At 39.6% G+C, this 13,755-nt stretch overlaps 1 protein-coding gene across 1 annotated transcript; it reads right to left on the bottom strand.

Moving 5' to 3' along the window:
• Positions 1–7,650: 7,650 nt before the first annotated feature.
• Positions 7,651–10,963, bottom strand: LOC118643863 (zinc finger protein 709-like). Its single transcript, XM_036282219.1, has 4 exons — positions 10,943–10,963; positions 10,520–10,646; positions 10,260–10,320; positions 7,651–9,601 (listed from the first exon to the last, which is right to left on the bottom strand). Exons 1-4 carry the CDS (start codon positions 10,961–10,963, stop codon positions 7,915–7,917), a joined length of 1,896 nt encoding a protein of 631 aa, XP_036138112.1. The 3' UTR covers positions 7,651–7,914.
• Between the last annotated feature and the right edge of the window lie 2,792 nt (positions 10,964–13,755).

The raw sequence follows: 13,755 nt of genomic DNA, 5'->3' as shown, positions 1-13,755 counted from the left end.
GGTTTTGGAACCTGCCAAATTTTTCCTGTGAGTGTTGGAGTTCTGCTGTTTGTGGCTCACTTTCCTGGGTTTAGATGAGCGAGAGAGGACCCATGTTAAACACCACTGTCAAGTCTTAGTTTCCTGGTTAGAATTGCTATTCCAGGAATGGTACAGTTATCTTCTCTTTGCCTGGAGGCTATCAGTAATGGTTACTTGAAGAGCCTTGTCAGCTCAGTTGAATGAAAAACTCCTCAGGTGCTCAGAGTAAGGGGATTTCCAGAGGGTGGGGCAGATGCTGGTTGCCAGTGAGCCTCAATTTGCATCACAATGCCCACCTGGGTGGGGTTAAATCCTTGAGGGAGGGGCCACCACCTCTTCCCAGAGCCCTGAGAAGGTGTGAGATGGCTACCATCCTGTGTGGATGCAACTCAGCAAAAGCTCTGAGCATCCTCCAAATCCAGAATGTTTCCACACAGTTCCAATCCAGTCTGTCCTCCCTCTGCCTGAGCCTAAGGCGAGTGGCTGTGGCTATTTTAGCGTCTGTCCTGGCTCTGAGCTGTGGAGCTGCTTGGGAGCTTAACCTGAGGGTGCTGCTCATGGCTATGGCCACTGCTCTCTGTGGGTTCCCAGTCCCCCTCTCACACCCTTGCAATCCTATTAGTATCGAGTCAGTGTCCCTGGTTATATGATCCTCACAAGCTGCTTTTCTGTTGCTTTTTCCCATCAATTTGTCTTTATTTTAATTGTCATTCCAGTTTGGTCCTGGGAGATGGTCTGTGTCAGGAATACTTTAATATATGCTCTCAGTAAATGGAAAATAAAGACAATAATCTTTGTTACTAAACCAATCATTTGAAAACACAGCTACAGGGATATTTCTAAGAAATAGCCACATAAGGGTTTGACAAAACTTGTACACTGTTGCTTTTTACAATACAAGAGGTAAGTTTAAGTATTTTTAAGATTTTAAATTTTTCCCTAGGTTTTTAGTTTTGCAGTTTATCTGTTTACAGTGTTTGAATCATAAAGAAATATATTTTCTCTTCAAAGTTAGATGTAAATATAAAGATCTGTCCTTAATGCTTTTAAATCAAACACCTGTTTTTGGCTTAAAATTTCAAGGTTTGGCTAATATCTGACCAGGGATCTTGAGACTATGGAAAATACCCCAAATTTCCCCTCTCCCCCTGTAAAAAAAATTAATCCTCACCCAAGGATATTTTTCTATTTATCTTCAGAGTGGGAGGGAGAGAGAGGGAGAGAAAGGGAGAGAGAAACATCAATGTGAGAGGGATACATCAACTGGTTGCCTCCTGCATGACCCCGACCAGACCTGGGATGAACTGCAACCCAGGTACGTACCTTTGGCCAGAATCGAACCCGTAACTTGTTGGTCCATGGGCTGACGCTCTACCACTGAGCCAAACTGGCCAGGGCAAATTTACCCATTTAAAAAAAATCCTCACTTGAGGACACGCTTTTTTTTTTTTTTTTTAAATATATTTTATTTATTGATTTTAGAGAGAGAGGAAAGGAGAGGGAGAGAGAGAGCTAGAAACATTGATGAGAAAGAACATCGATTGGCCGTCTCCTGCATGCCCCCCACTGGGGATTTGACCCACAACCTGGGCATGTGCCCTGACTGGGAATTGAACTGGTGACCTCTTGGTGCATGGGTCAACGCTCAACCAGTGAGCCACACCAGCCGGGCAAGGATACGTTTTTATTGATTTGAGAAAGTAAGGGGTGGGGAGGGAGAGAGATAGGGAAACATCAATGTGAGAGAGAAACATCAGTCAGTTGCCACCTGTATGCACCCTGACAGGGGATCGAACCCATGACCTGGGTATGTGCCATGACCAGGAATCAAACCTACCACTTTTTGGTGTATGTGATGATCCTCCAAACAACTGAGCCACCCAGCAGCCAGGGCAGTACTCCAAATTCTTTTGTTTATAAAAACTAAACCAAAACAATTTTAACCAAGAAGCAAAACTAGGAAGCATATGTTAGTTTCCACATATTTGTGAATTTGAACAATATTAGAAATAGGCCTTTAATGTAATGTTTTATGTTTTCTTGAATAGGATGGACACTAAGTTTAATGTTCACTGTAGCTGTAGGTGCCAGGTACTTCAGTAGCCTCTAGTGTCCTTGTATTTTTCTCCCCTGGTGTGTTTGGGTAACCCTAGAAACTGATTTGTAAGTTAAGTTTATGTCTTGCAGTTCTCTGTTTTAATCCACTGTTTTTACACTGGAACCCTGTTAATATGGTGCTCAGGTATTTGGGTGGGAAAATGTTCTCTTATATAATTAAACCTGTAATTGGTGGGACAGAATCCCTGGAGTATAAAACTTCAGAACACATTCAAAACGCTAATTCCTGCCCTTTGTTAAACCTGGAGTCTGGGAGTTATGTGACTAACCTTTCCCCAATCAAATACAGAATATCCAAATTGCTTATGGTTTATGTGAAAACAAAACCAAAACAACTATTTTAACCAAGAAGTAAAACCAGGGGGCACACTTGTTTTGTTTCCATATACTTGTGCATTTTCACAGTAAGATTTGAGGTAACAATAGGCCTTTAGTGTGACATTTTATGATTTCTAGAATAGGCATCAGAAAGTTTAATGTTTGCTGTAGGTTGGCGCTTCAATATCCTCTAGTGTCAAATATTTCTCCTGTGTGTTAGTATATTCCTAGAAACTCAGTGTTGAGTAGTCTGCATCTTTAGCTCTCCATGTTAATCCAATTTATATATTGTAGCCCTGGGGATATGTTGGTCAATTATTTGGTTGGGATATGTTGGTTCTCTTATGTTCTGATTAAGCCTGTCATATTTTGGTGGGACTGAATTCATGGATATTGAACTTCAAAACATGTTCTTAGTGCCTTTGCTGGTTTGGCTCAAAAGTTAGAGCACTGGCCCAAGGACTGAAGGGTCTTGGGTTCAGTTCCCGGTTAAGGGCACATACCTGGGTTGCAAGTTTGATCCCTGGCCCTGGTTGGGGTCCTGAGGGAGGCAATTAATCAATTATCTCTCTTGCATCAACATTTCTCTTTCTCTCTGTCTCCCTCCCTTCCTCCCTCCCTTCCACCCTATCTAAAAACCAATGGAAAAATATCCTCCAGTGAGGATTAACAAAAAACCATGTTCTTAGTACTGACTCCTCCCCTTTTGTCAGAGAATAAACCTGAAGGGGTCTGAATGTCTGATTGTTCTTGCACCATGAAAAGGCCGTGGCAAAGTAGTTTTCTTTGAGGGATGGCCTATGTTACAGAGAACAGAATGCTTTGTGTGTGTATAACAACGTTTTCCCATTTCTTTCAAGAAGCATGAGGCATTTTCCCCCCAAGAATCATTATTAGAACCCGTTTAGACTCTTGCAAGAAAAATCCATGAACTGTGGGAAGCACCCTAAAGACAGGCCCCCACTCTAATTTGTAAATCTTAAGCTAGTTCTTACTGTGTCAGCATTTCATCTATTACAGTTTACATAGTACTGGTGGTTGCTGGTTCCATTGGCTTCTGCTCTGAGAAAGCAGTAATTCTCCACATTTGCCAGTCTTTTGTTTTGGGGGCATTGCTTGGCTATATAACCTCAAATATCTCATGGATCTAAAAAGTGTTGCTTTTCAGGTTTTGCAGGTTTTGTTGTTGTTGTTATGAAGATGAGAGTGAACACTCCAAGCTTTTTATGTATTGGGACAGAATCCATCCATTCACTGTGTTGTTCTGTTTATTTCCCGTATGACACTGTACCATTTTCAGTGATTGATTCTACTGCCAGTGACCATGTGGGTGGTTTCAAAGTTTGTCTTTTGTGACCACTGCATCTAAAAAATGATCATAATGGGATCTTGGCTTTTTTATTTTAATCCTCACCCGAGGATATTTTTCCATTGATTTTTACAGTGGGAGGGAGGAGGAAGAGAGAGAAAAACATTGATATAAGAGAGACACATTCACTGGTTGCCTCCCACACAACCCTGGGTTCTAGGGATTGAACCTGCCATTGAGGTACGTACCCTTGACTGGGAATCAAAACTGTGACTCTTTGGTCGGCGGGCTGATGCTCCAACTGCTGAGCCAAACTGGCCAGGGCTGCATTTTTATTTTTTTGTCCTCATCTTCTCAAAATTTCCCATACTGAACAGCTGTTAGTCACCTGAAAAATCTTTTCCATTGACTTCTTTGTTTTACCATTGAGGGCTGGATTGACACCTTACTTAAAATAGGATCGAAGGTCAAGACTTTGTCATCACATGCATCAAGGGAAGAGAAAAATTATTACTCAAAGGTACTTTTTATAGAGTAACCTCATTTGGTGGCTTCTACAAAGAAGAATGGGTTGGCCCTTCAAGATGTGTAGAATTATAGGCTGCAAATATTCAACATTTAATTCTCCTACCTGCCGACACAAAAAGAGATGTGTGAACGTCGTAACTGGTTTTCCTATGTGGGTCAGGCAGGGTGTGCAGGTTTCTATACTAATTAAGGGTCAAATATCAAACATGAGCTCAGCACCTTTATTAAAGTTCTCTCCTGAGCCCTGGCCGGTTTGGCTTAGCACTTGGAGCATTGGCCTGCGGCCCAGAGAGTCCCGAGTTTGGTTCCCACTAAGGGCATGTACCTTGGCTGCAGTTTGTCCTCGGCCCCAGCGGGGCAGCCACTCGATGTGTCTCTGTCACTTCCATGTTTCTCTCTCTCTGTCCCTCTCTCCCTCCCTCCCACTCTATCTGAAAAATAAAAAATAAAATAAAATAAAATAAAGTTCTCTCCTGAGCTTTGTTGACTGAACTATGTCACATCTCCTTTAAATGAACTTGAACATAAAAAGCCATGTAAAAAGCACAAGCAACATATTATAATTAAGTTGGCAAAACCTAAAAAAAACCCAAAACTCAATTGAATCCAGTCAACCTCAGGTGGTGGAAAGATCCAGAGTGTTCTAATAGTTTAGTAATGTCATTCATTTGTTGTCTGTTATGTTTTTGGTGGCATCTTGCCAGGGTGGCCTACCCACATGCTGCCAGCAGCCCTTGTAAGGGAACACAACTCTTTCTGGTTGCTACTAAATACACCAAAGATAAGTGGTCAACTGGAGGGTTTTCCTTAAAGGGAACCATCTGAAACATCAGCTGTTACATGTATTTTTGAGTGTTTTGAACATTACTATATTGTCATTAATAATGTGCTCGTTGAATGATTATCATGTGTGTCCAGGTCAGTACCAGTGCCTCCCAGGATGAGTGCATAAGTACATTTGGGAGGAACCAGACCATTTTTGTTGGATGGGCAGAGGGGTTTTGAAGAAATGTGCCCAGAATGAAATACACACCTAGGAGCACCCAAGAGGGGATGTAAGAGTGGTGGCTAGCACACACTATTCCAGTAAACCAAAGAGCTATTAGAGGGATCATTCTGACAGGAATGTCTAGTATAAAAAAATCTCCACTTGTAAGGTGCTAGTAAGCCTGATGATCAGAGCAACATATGTTAATGGGCCCTAACAACTGGGTACTGAGTCTAAGAAATGCCTCAAACAGCAGGAAGATCCATTTAGAAGGAAGCAAGTTTTCTCTAAACAATTAGGCCAACCTATGAGAGTTTAGAGGGTTACAAGAGATACAAAGTCCATAGAACGCCTTTTTCAAGGGCCCGATGTTTTAATTTCTAGAGGGTCTTTGTAAGTGCCTGCGCTTCGGCTTTGGTAGGGTCACATATGATAGGATGAGTAATTTGTCTATGAGTTTCTAGCATGGTGTGAGCATAGCAAGTAGCCCAGCAGAGGGGGTGAGGTGCCACTAAAAAGTGTATTTGCCATTAGCCTCAGGGACCCTTTCCTTGGTATGAAAAGTATGTTGATCGGTTACATTACCAGTGGTGTGTTTTTTTCACATCAGGTGCATTAATCAGGCACTAAATTAGCCATGGTGAAGGAAGAAAGTTTCTTCAATTTTGCCTACATCTTTAAGTTAGAGGCCTCTCAATGGCTTAGTATTATGTGGGTCCACAGAGCCAAGATTAATAGCATCAAATTTGAGGTGTCGGTATGTCTCAGAAATCTGACTGAATTTATTTCCCTGAGCACTGAACTGAGCCTCTGCAGACTGAGGTTTAATGTGTGCAGATGTACGAGTGACCTTGACTGTGTACTTGGTTATTGTGAGCAAGATACGTATTCCCAGTGTGTTATACCGAAGGGGGTGACATTGGATAGAATTGTTGCTATTGGTGGGAAGAGACTGCTAGACATTGGCAAAAGCCAAAGGACCTATAAAAATGTGTAAATGAGCTTGATTCTTGGCTAGGGAGTTCTCTAATGCCAACAAGATTGCCTGGAGTTTAGCTAACAGACCTGTTGTTTGTGTTGTCTTTGATCAAGGATGGCCAGCTCAGTCTAGGGACAAAATGCACCATCTCTGCAGTAGGTTCCATCAGATGTGGTGGGGGCAAACTGTTGATAAAATTTTTGAATTACCTGGTCATTTATGTATTCCCAAGAGATTCCCAAAGTGGCCAGTATGTTTAGAAAAGTGACCTTCTTCACAACAGTCTGCATTAATGTGAAGGAAACGTATTTCCTCCTGTAGGTGGGATATGTACTAGGGGCACCATTTTCAGCTCTGTGCTGTAGGTACTAGTATCTCTCCAATGAGAACTATAGTTAGAAAGCCCAAGAGTCCTGTATTCATGACCCGAGGAAAAATGAGAAGCAGGCCGCAGAGCATGATCAACTTGGCCTGGGAGGGCCTCCATTACAAAAAGATTCTGTCAGCTGTCAGCAGTGGCTGCTCTAATTGTATGCAGCATGAGCTGAGGAAAACAGTCTCTTGAATGAGAAAGCCCTGGGTAATTTATGTCCACCATGGGTTTGGAGTCTCTTGGATGCCTTTATTGTAGAGGGATGTGGGGAGGAAGACACTGATGGAGTACTTATTTCAACAAATTCTAGAACCATTTGTTTTCTCATTTAAAGTCCATTTTTAAGTGTTGTGGGAATAAGTAAGAAAGCAGGTCTGATAAACGTGACAGCTGTGGCTGAGGGGGAATCAGCTCATCATACATGTTCTGCCACTCTGTCATCCTTTTAGCTCACAGCCCCCTGGTGTTGCCAAGGAGAAATCAACATGAAAATAATAATTCACATAAAACTATCATATACTTAACACACATAAAATTTATTCCAATGGTTTTTTTAGTGTGGAAAATAAAAAAAGGCTCCTATACCCCCTCTCCCACAAAAGGAGCTTTCTCAGTAAGAAAGGTAGAATAGATATAATGGACTCAGAATATCCAGGAACTGTCACAAAACCAGTAGGAAAATCCCAACAAAAATCAAACTTTCATTTTTCAATGTTCCCTTAACATACAATAAATAGAACATTAAAAAAAAAAAATTAAACTACTGAAGTACCTATATAGGGAATAAGAAACTACATCTTTTAAAAATCAATCAACTTTTAGACTGAAAAATATAAAAATGAAATGAAAACTGTATATGACAGTTAAATAGACACAGATAAAAAGACATCACTAAACTTGAAGTACAAATATTTTAAATGTAAAAGAAAATTAAACCCAATTTCAATTCACTTATGAATCCGAGTTTCAAAATGAAAATGTAAAATACTATTCACTGATTTAAAGAAAAAGCACTATCTATAATCTTATATATTGTTGTTGAATGATGTGTCACAGAATTATCTGAATATTCAGCTCTGAAAATAATTAGTAGAAACCCACAGTCCAACAATGCACTTTAAGGAAGCTTGATAAAACACAATATATTTACACTTATAATAACTCTTTCATATTGAAAGTTTTCTAGAACATTACACATAGATTAATTTCCATCAAGCCTTCTCACATTACTCATTTCTCTCTTTTTCTTTTCTTTTTCACATGTAAGTACAGTATGTGGATCAACTGAAGTCTTTCCTATGCTGTTCACATTCAACAGGACTTATCCAGTGAGTCTTTTTATGCCTTCGGAAGGAACTGGGAGAACTGAAGGATTTCCCACATTCTTCACATTCATAGGGTTTCTCTCCAGTGTGACTTCTTTCATGTACTTGGAAACCTAGCTGAGAAAAAAAAGCTTTACCACACTGCTTACATTCATAGGGTTTCTCTCCAGTATGACTTCTTTCATGTATTTTTAAGTAACTGTAATCTCTGAAGGCTTTACCACACTGTTTACATTCACAGGGTTTCTCTCCGGTGTGAGTCATTTCATGCCTGCGCAATGTACTGGGAAAATAAAATGCTAACCCACATTCTTTGCATTGATAAGGTCTATTTCCAATATGTACTTGCAGCACGTGTGCTCGAACACCTGATGGATAAATGAAGGCTTTCCCACATTCCTTACACTGATAAGGTCTATTTCCAGCATGCATTTTCATGTGTGTCCGAAATCCTGATGGATGCATGAAGGCTTTCCCACACTGCTTACATTCATAGGATTTCTCTCCTGTGTGCAGTTTCTCATGTCTCTTTAAGCCTTGGTGATTGCTGAGGGCTTTCCCACATTCCTTGCATTCATAGGGTTTCTCTCCAGTATGAGTTCCTCTGTGTAATTGCAAGGAATAGTAATAAACAAAAGCTTTACCACATTTACATTCATAGGGTTTCTCTCCCTTGTGATTTCTTTCATGCAATTGGAAACCTCGATGACAATTGAAACCTTTACCGCATTCCTTACACTCATAGGGCTTCTCTCCCTTGTGATCTCTTACATGTATTTCAAAACCTTGATGAGAACTGAAAGCTTTACCACATTTCTTACATTCATAGGGTTTCTCTCCTTTGTGATATCTTTCATGAACTTGGAAACCTCGATGAGAATTGAAAACTTTACCACACTGCTTACATTCATAGATTTTCTCTCCTGTGTGAATCTTTTCATGTGCCTGAAAAGTATGATGATATCTAAAGACTTTTCCACATTGTTTACATTCATAGGGGTGCTTTCCTTTGTGATAGCTTTGATGTATTTGGAAACCACGTTGAGAATTAAAAGCTTTACCACATTGCTTACATTCATAGGCTTTCTCTCCTGTGTGAGTCCTTTCGTGTGATTGAAAAGCACGATGATATCTAAAGACCATTCCACATTGTTTACATTTATAAGGTCCATATCCAGTGTGCATTGCCATGTGTCTTCGAAAGCTTGTTAGCCACATGAAGGGTTTCCCACATTCCTCACATTCGTATTGTTTTTCTCCTGTATGAATCCTTCCATGTATTTGAAAAGATGTACGAAAACGGAAGGTTTTCCCACATTCCTTACAGTTGTAGGTTTTCTCTTCCATGTGCTTCCTTTGATGTATTTGAAATAAACTTAAAGAAATATAAGCTTTCCCACATAACTTACATTTATATGGCCTCTCTCTGTATTTCAGATGTTCATGTGGTTTGTGTCCACTGTGACATCTGATGTGCATATTAAGGGAAAAATAATGCATGAAGACTTTTCCACATGTCCTGCATTCATGTGTTTTCACTCCAGTAGTTTTCTTGTTCAGACTGAGATTTGGGATAAGGCTGAAATTTTCTCCACAATGACTACCCTCTTTACTTTCATAAAGTTTTTCTACCATTTGACTTCTGTAAAAAACAAGAAACATATTATTTTTAATGATATTTTTCAAACTATTTATTAGGATTTATAGGAAAAGTGTAAGTTTCATGTATTGTCTGAATTCTCTGAATTTGGATATAATGAATGCTCTCCAGGAGGACTTCACCCTTGTAATTATCAAAACAGTTATATTGCCATATAGAGCCTATTTTTTTATTTTTTATTTTTTTATTTCTTTATCCTCACCCGAGGACATTTTTCCATTTTTTGTTCAGGTAGAGTGGGAGGGAGAGAGAGGAACAGAGAGAGAGAGAGAGAAACATCGATGTAAAAGGAACACATCAAGTGGCTGCCACCCGCACAACCGACCAGGGCTGGGGACAAACTGCAACCGAGGTACGTGCCCTTAGCGGGAACCGAACCCGGGTCTCTCAGGACCGCAGGTCGACGCTCTAACCGCTGAACCAAACCGGCCAGGGCTATAGAGCCTATTAATACAGTTTCCAAGTAAAGTATTTTGCGAACAATGAATATTTAGGTCACATATAAAGAAAGCATTCCTGGTAAAACATTTTTAAGAAGAACTAAATTTGAAGCAAGGGTTGTTTATTTTGTTTCCTTTTTTAAAAAATTCATAACATACCAGAATTCTCATGAGACACTACTTTCTATTGTGTGACTCACCTTAATTTTCTCCCCTGGTTTTTGTACAGATCTTCAATGTCACGATCTTCCCATTTTTTACCTAAAATGTAGACCCAGAAAAATTATTTCAAAATATTAGTGTTATAAAAAATTGTTAGATTCTACTCATTGTTAGCTATAACCATGCCCACTTTATTTATCAATGTCCTCCTTTTCTACATTCCACATCTTGGAAAATAGATGATGAGCAAAAAATACTTGCTCTCTAACTGACAATTTAAGAATGTCCTCATCCTTACCTATTGAGTCCAGGTTTTTGAAGGTTTCCTTCATCACATCTCTATACAGTTTCTTCTGTGGAGGATCCAGTAAAGCCCACTCCTCCAGGGTGAAGTTCACAGCCACATCTTCAATGGCCACAGCGTCCTAAAACATCCCAAGTATGTTTATAGTAGGATGCATGAGACTGACTGCACATGACATCTATACTCCATTTATAGAAATTTTATGTATATTCTGTCATCGCCAAACATTTATCAGAAACTTACTCTTTATCAATGCTTACTTCTAAATTTAACAGCATGATGATCATATGGAAATGATTTACACACTTTTACTGTGATCCCATTATATCTTATTTCTCTCTAATGGCAGGGTTCACAGCATGTTGAGAAGTGACAGAAAAATAAAACAAATATTTATCATTTTAAGACCATCAATACCTTGTGAGAAAAACTCTTCATCTCCTCTTTTATTATCATCATTTACAGTCCTCCATGAGGCAGAGGGTCAAATATACATAAAATTTTAATGAATGAAAAAAAGGAAGCTTTTTCTCCTATCCTCATCACCAAACATGAGAGTCCAAGAGACTAATGGATATACAACTTTTAATAAGGTCCAGCTGGCTATTATCATCCCTAAAGTACTCCAGGCTTCAGAAGTAGTCAGATGCAGCTAGAAAAACTGAAATATTTTTGTGAAGAAGTAGTTTTGCTTTAATAATTTTTACCACAGACTCAGTTCTGCCTTGGAGACAATTTTTGGCAGACATAGGCACACACGGTAAAAAAATGCCAGAAATGCTCTTTGAGGCAGAAACAGAACACTGCCCTGCACCTTCTTGACCTTGAGGAACAGACTGAGAGTTGCTGATTGCAACTGTGTTTCGTGAAATCCACAAAGGTTTGAAGACAAATTTGCCCATGAGTACACCATACGTTAAAGAATTCAGCAACGCTTTCCTTCAAAAGAACATAAAAAATCTCCCCTTTTAAACTGCATAAATGTTTCCTGACCAGCCATCCTAGAGGCTGCACTCCCAAGTTCTCTATTCCCAAGCTCCCACGTGGAGTAAGGCAGAATATCTCAAACCCTGAGCATATCTTGAATCCCTTAGCTGATGACACCACACACTGGCTAGAGTGTATGAAGGATTTATTACTTTCATAATTGAGGCCTGTGGGAAAAGCAAGGCAGGCCTCTCCAGTAGTCATGAAATAGCATGAGAAAGCAAGAAGAGAGGCCTGGACTTTTTTGTAAAATTGAGGTTAGTGGATGGGTTAGAGTTATGGTTCACACACAGCAGGGCCTTAGAGGACTGAGCCTCCTGACACCTTTAAAGGAAGGAGCACCAAGGCACTCATCGCCTTGTGTAGATATGGGTCAAAGGGGAATGAGTAGGGATGAGACTGAAACATTTTCATTTGTCAATCATCAACTACTGGAGTTAGAGAATTCCAGTTGGAATTCTGGTTGGAATTTAAGGAAGTTGAAAACCATTACTGACCTCATAGAAAAAGCAAAAAAACTTGACCAACTTTTCTTAGATCTATGAGAGGACTGAGGTTGCAATCAAACCACTCTTTTCAACATTGCAAAAGAGGATATTAAACAACATTTTAAAATATGTCCCAAATATTGTTCTTATCAAGGCCCGTAATACAAAGATAAAAAGAAGAAACATTACAAAACATGATATCCATGAACTGGAGAGCAATTACAAAAGATTGAAAGACACATAATGGAGATACCTGAAGGAAAAGACAAAGAAACAGAAAAAAATAGCTAAGTAGCAATCACTGAGATTTTCCTAAAATTAATTATAGTCAGCAAATTGTACAAGTAAGAACCTCAGTGAACTGCTCTGGCTGGGTAGGTCAGTTGGTTAGAGTGTCATCTCAATATACCAAGGTTGCGGGTTAGATCTCCAGTCAGGGCACATACAAGAAGCAACCAATGAACGTATGAATAAGTGGAACAAAAATGAATGTTTCTCTCTCTCGCTCTCTCTCTCTAGTCAACAAACAATATAATACTTTTTAGAAATTTTTTCTTATAAGCAAATATAAAAATAAGTATTATCAAGGTTTTTGGTAACTTTTCCAGACACCCTATTTCCCAGTTCTTTTTTTACCCCTAGACACCCTCCTCCCCCTCCAGCCCCCTCTAACCCCCCAACATTGTTGTCTATGTCCACTGGTTATGCATACTTGCATATAAATTCTTTGGTTTATCTTATCCATCTCACACGCCCCGCTCCTTCGAGGTCTGTCAGTCTGAACCATACTCCTTTCTATGTCTCTGGGTCTATTTTGTTCATTATATTCCACAAATATGTGAGATCATGTGGTATTTCTCTTTCTCTGATCGGCTTATTTTGCTTAGCATAATGCTCTCTAAGTCCCTCCATGTTGTCTCAAAGGATAATAGATCTTTCTTTCTTACAGCTGCATAGTATTCCATCGTGTATATGTAGCACAGCTTTTTCCCTCCAATTTTTATTAATTTATTTTTGTTATACCCTCCTCCCCACCCCCACCCCCCCAGTATTGTGTTGTCTATGTCCATTGGTTATGCATACATGCATATACGTTCTTTGGTTCATCTCATCCATCCCCACTCCCCGCCTACTTTGAGGTTTGTCAGTCTGACCATACTCCTTTCTATGTCTCTGGGTCTATTTTATTCATCAGCTCACTTTGTTCATTATATTCCACAAATAAGTTAGATCACGTGTACCACAGCTTTTTTTATCCACTCATCTACTGATGGACACTTGAGCTATTTCCAGATCTTAGCAATTGTAAATAGTGCTGCTATGAACATAGGGGTACACATATTCTTTCTGATTGGTGTTTCAGGCTTCTTAGGATATATTCCTAGAAGTGGGATCATTGGGTCAAATGGCAGATCAATTTTTAATTTTTTGAGAAAACACCATAGTATTTTCCACAGTGGCTGCATCAGTCTGCATTCCCACCAGCAGTGTACTAGAGGTCCCCCTTTCTCCATACCCTCGCCAGCACTTGTTGTTTGATGATTTGTTGATGGCAGCCATTCTGACAGGTGTGAGGTGATACCTCATAGTTGTTTTAATTTGCATCTCTCTGATGATTAGTTGGGGCAGATAGAAGAAGGTAAAGTGGGGATAAATAGTGACAGAAGACTTGACTTTGAATGGTGAACACACAATACAATATGCAGATAGTGTGTTATAGAATTGTACACTTGAAACATATATAATTTTATTAAC

Source organism: Molossus molossus, unplaced genomic scaffold (genome assembly GCF_014108415.1).
Source record: "Molossus molossus isolate mMolMol1 unplaced genomic scaffold, mMolMol1.p scaffold_m16_p_4, whole genome shotgun sequence".
Taxonomy (NCBI): domain Eukaryota; kingdom Metazoa; phylum Chordata; class Mammalia; order Chiroptera; family Molossidae; genus Molossus; species Molossus molossus.
Note: the sequence above shows the minus strand (reverse complement) of the source record. Positions and strands in the feature narration are given on the sequence as shown.

Coding starts and splice junctions, on each gene's coding strand:
- LOC118643863 (XM_036282219.1), bottom strand. CDS start 10,963: ATGAAGAGTTTTTCTCACAAG. Junction 10,647..10,942: donor TGAAGAGTTTTTCTCACAAG/GTATTGATGGTC, acceptor GGGATGTTTTAG/GACGCTGTGGCCATTGAAGA. Junction 10,321..10,519: donor CAAAAACCTGGACTCAATAG/GTAAGGATGAGG, acceptor TCTACATTTTAG/GTAAAAAATGGGAAGATCGT.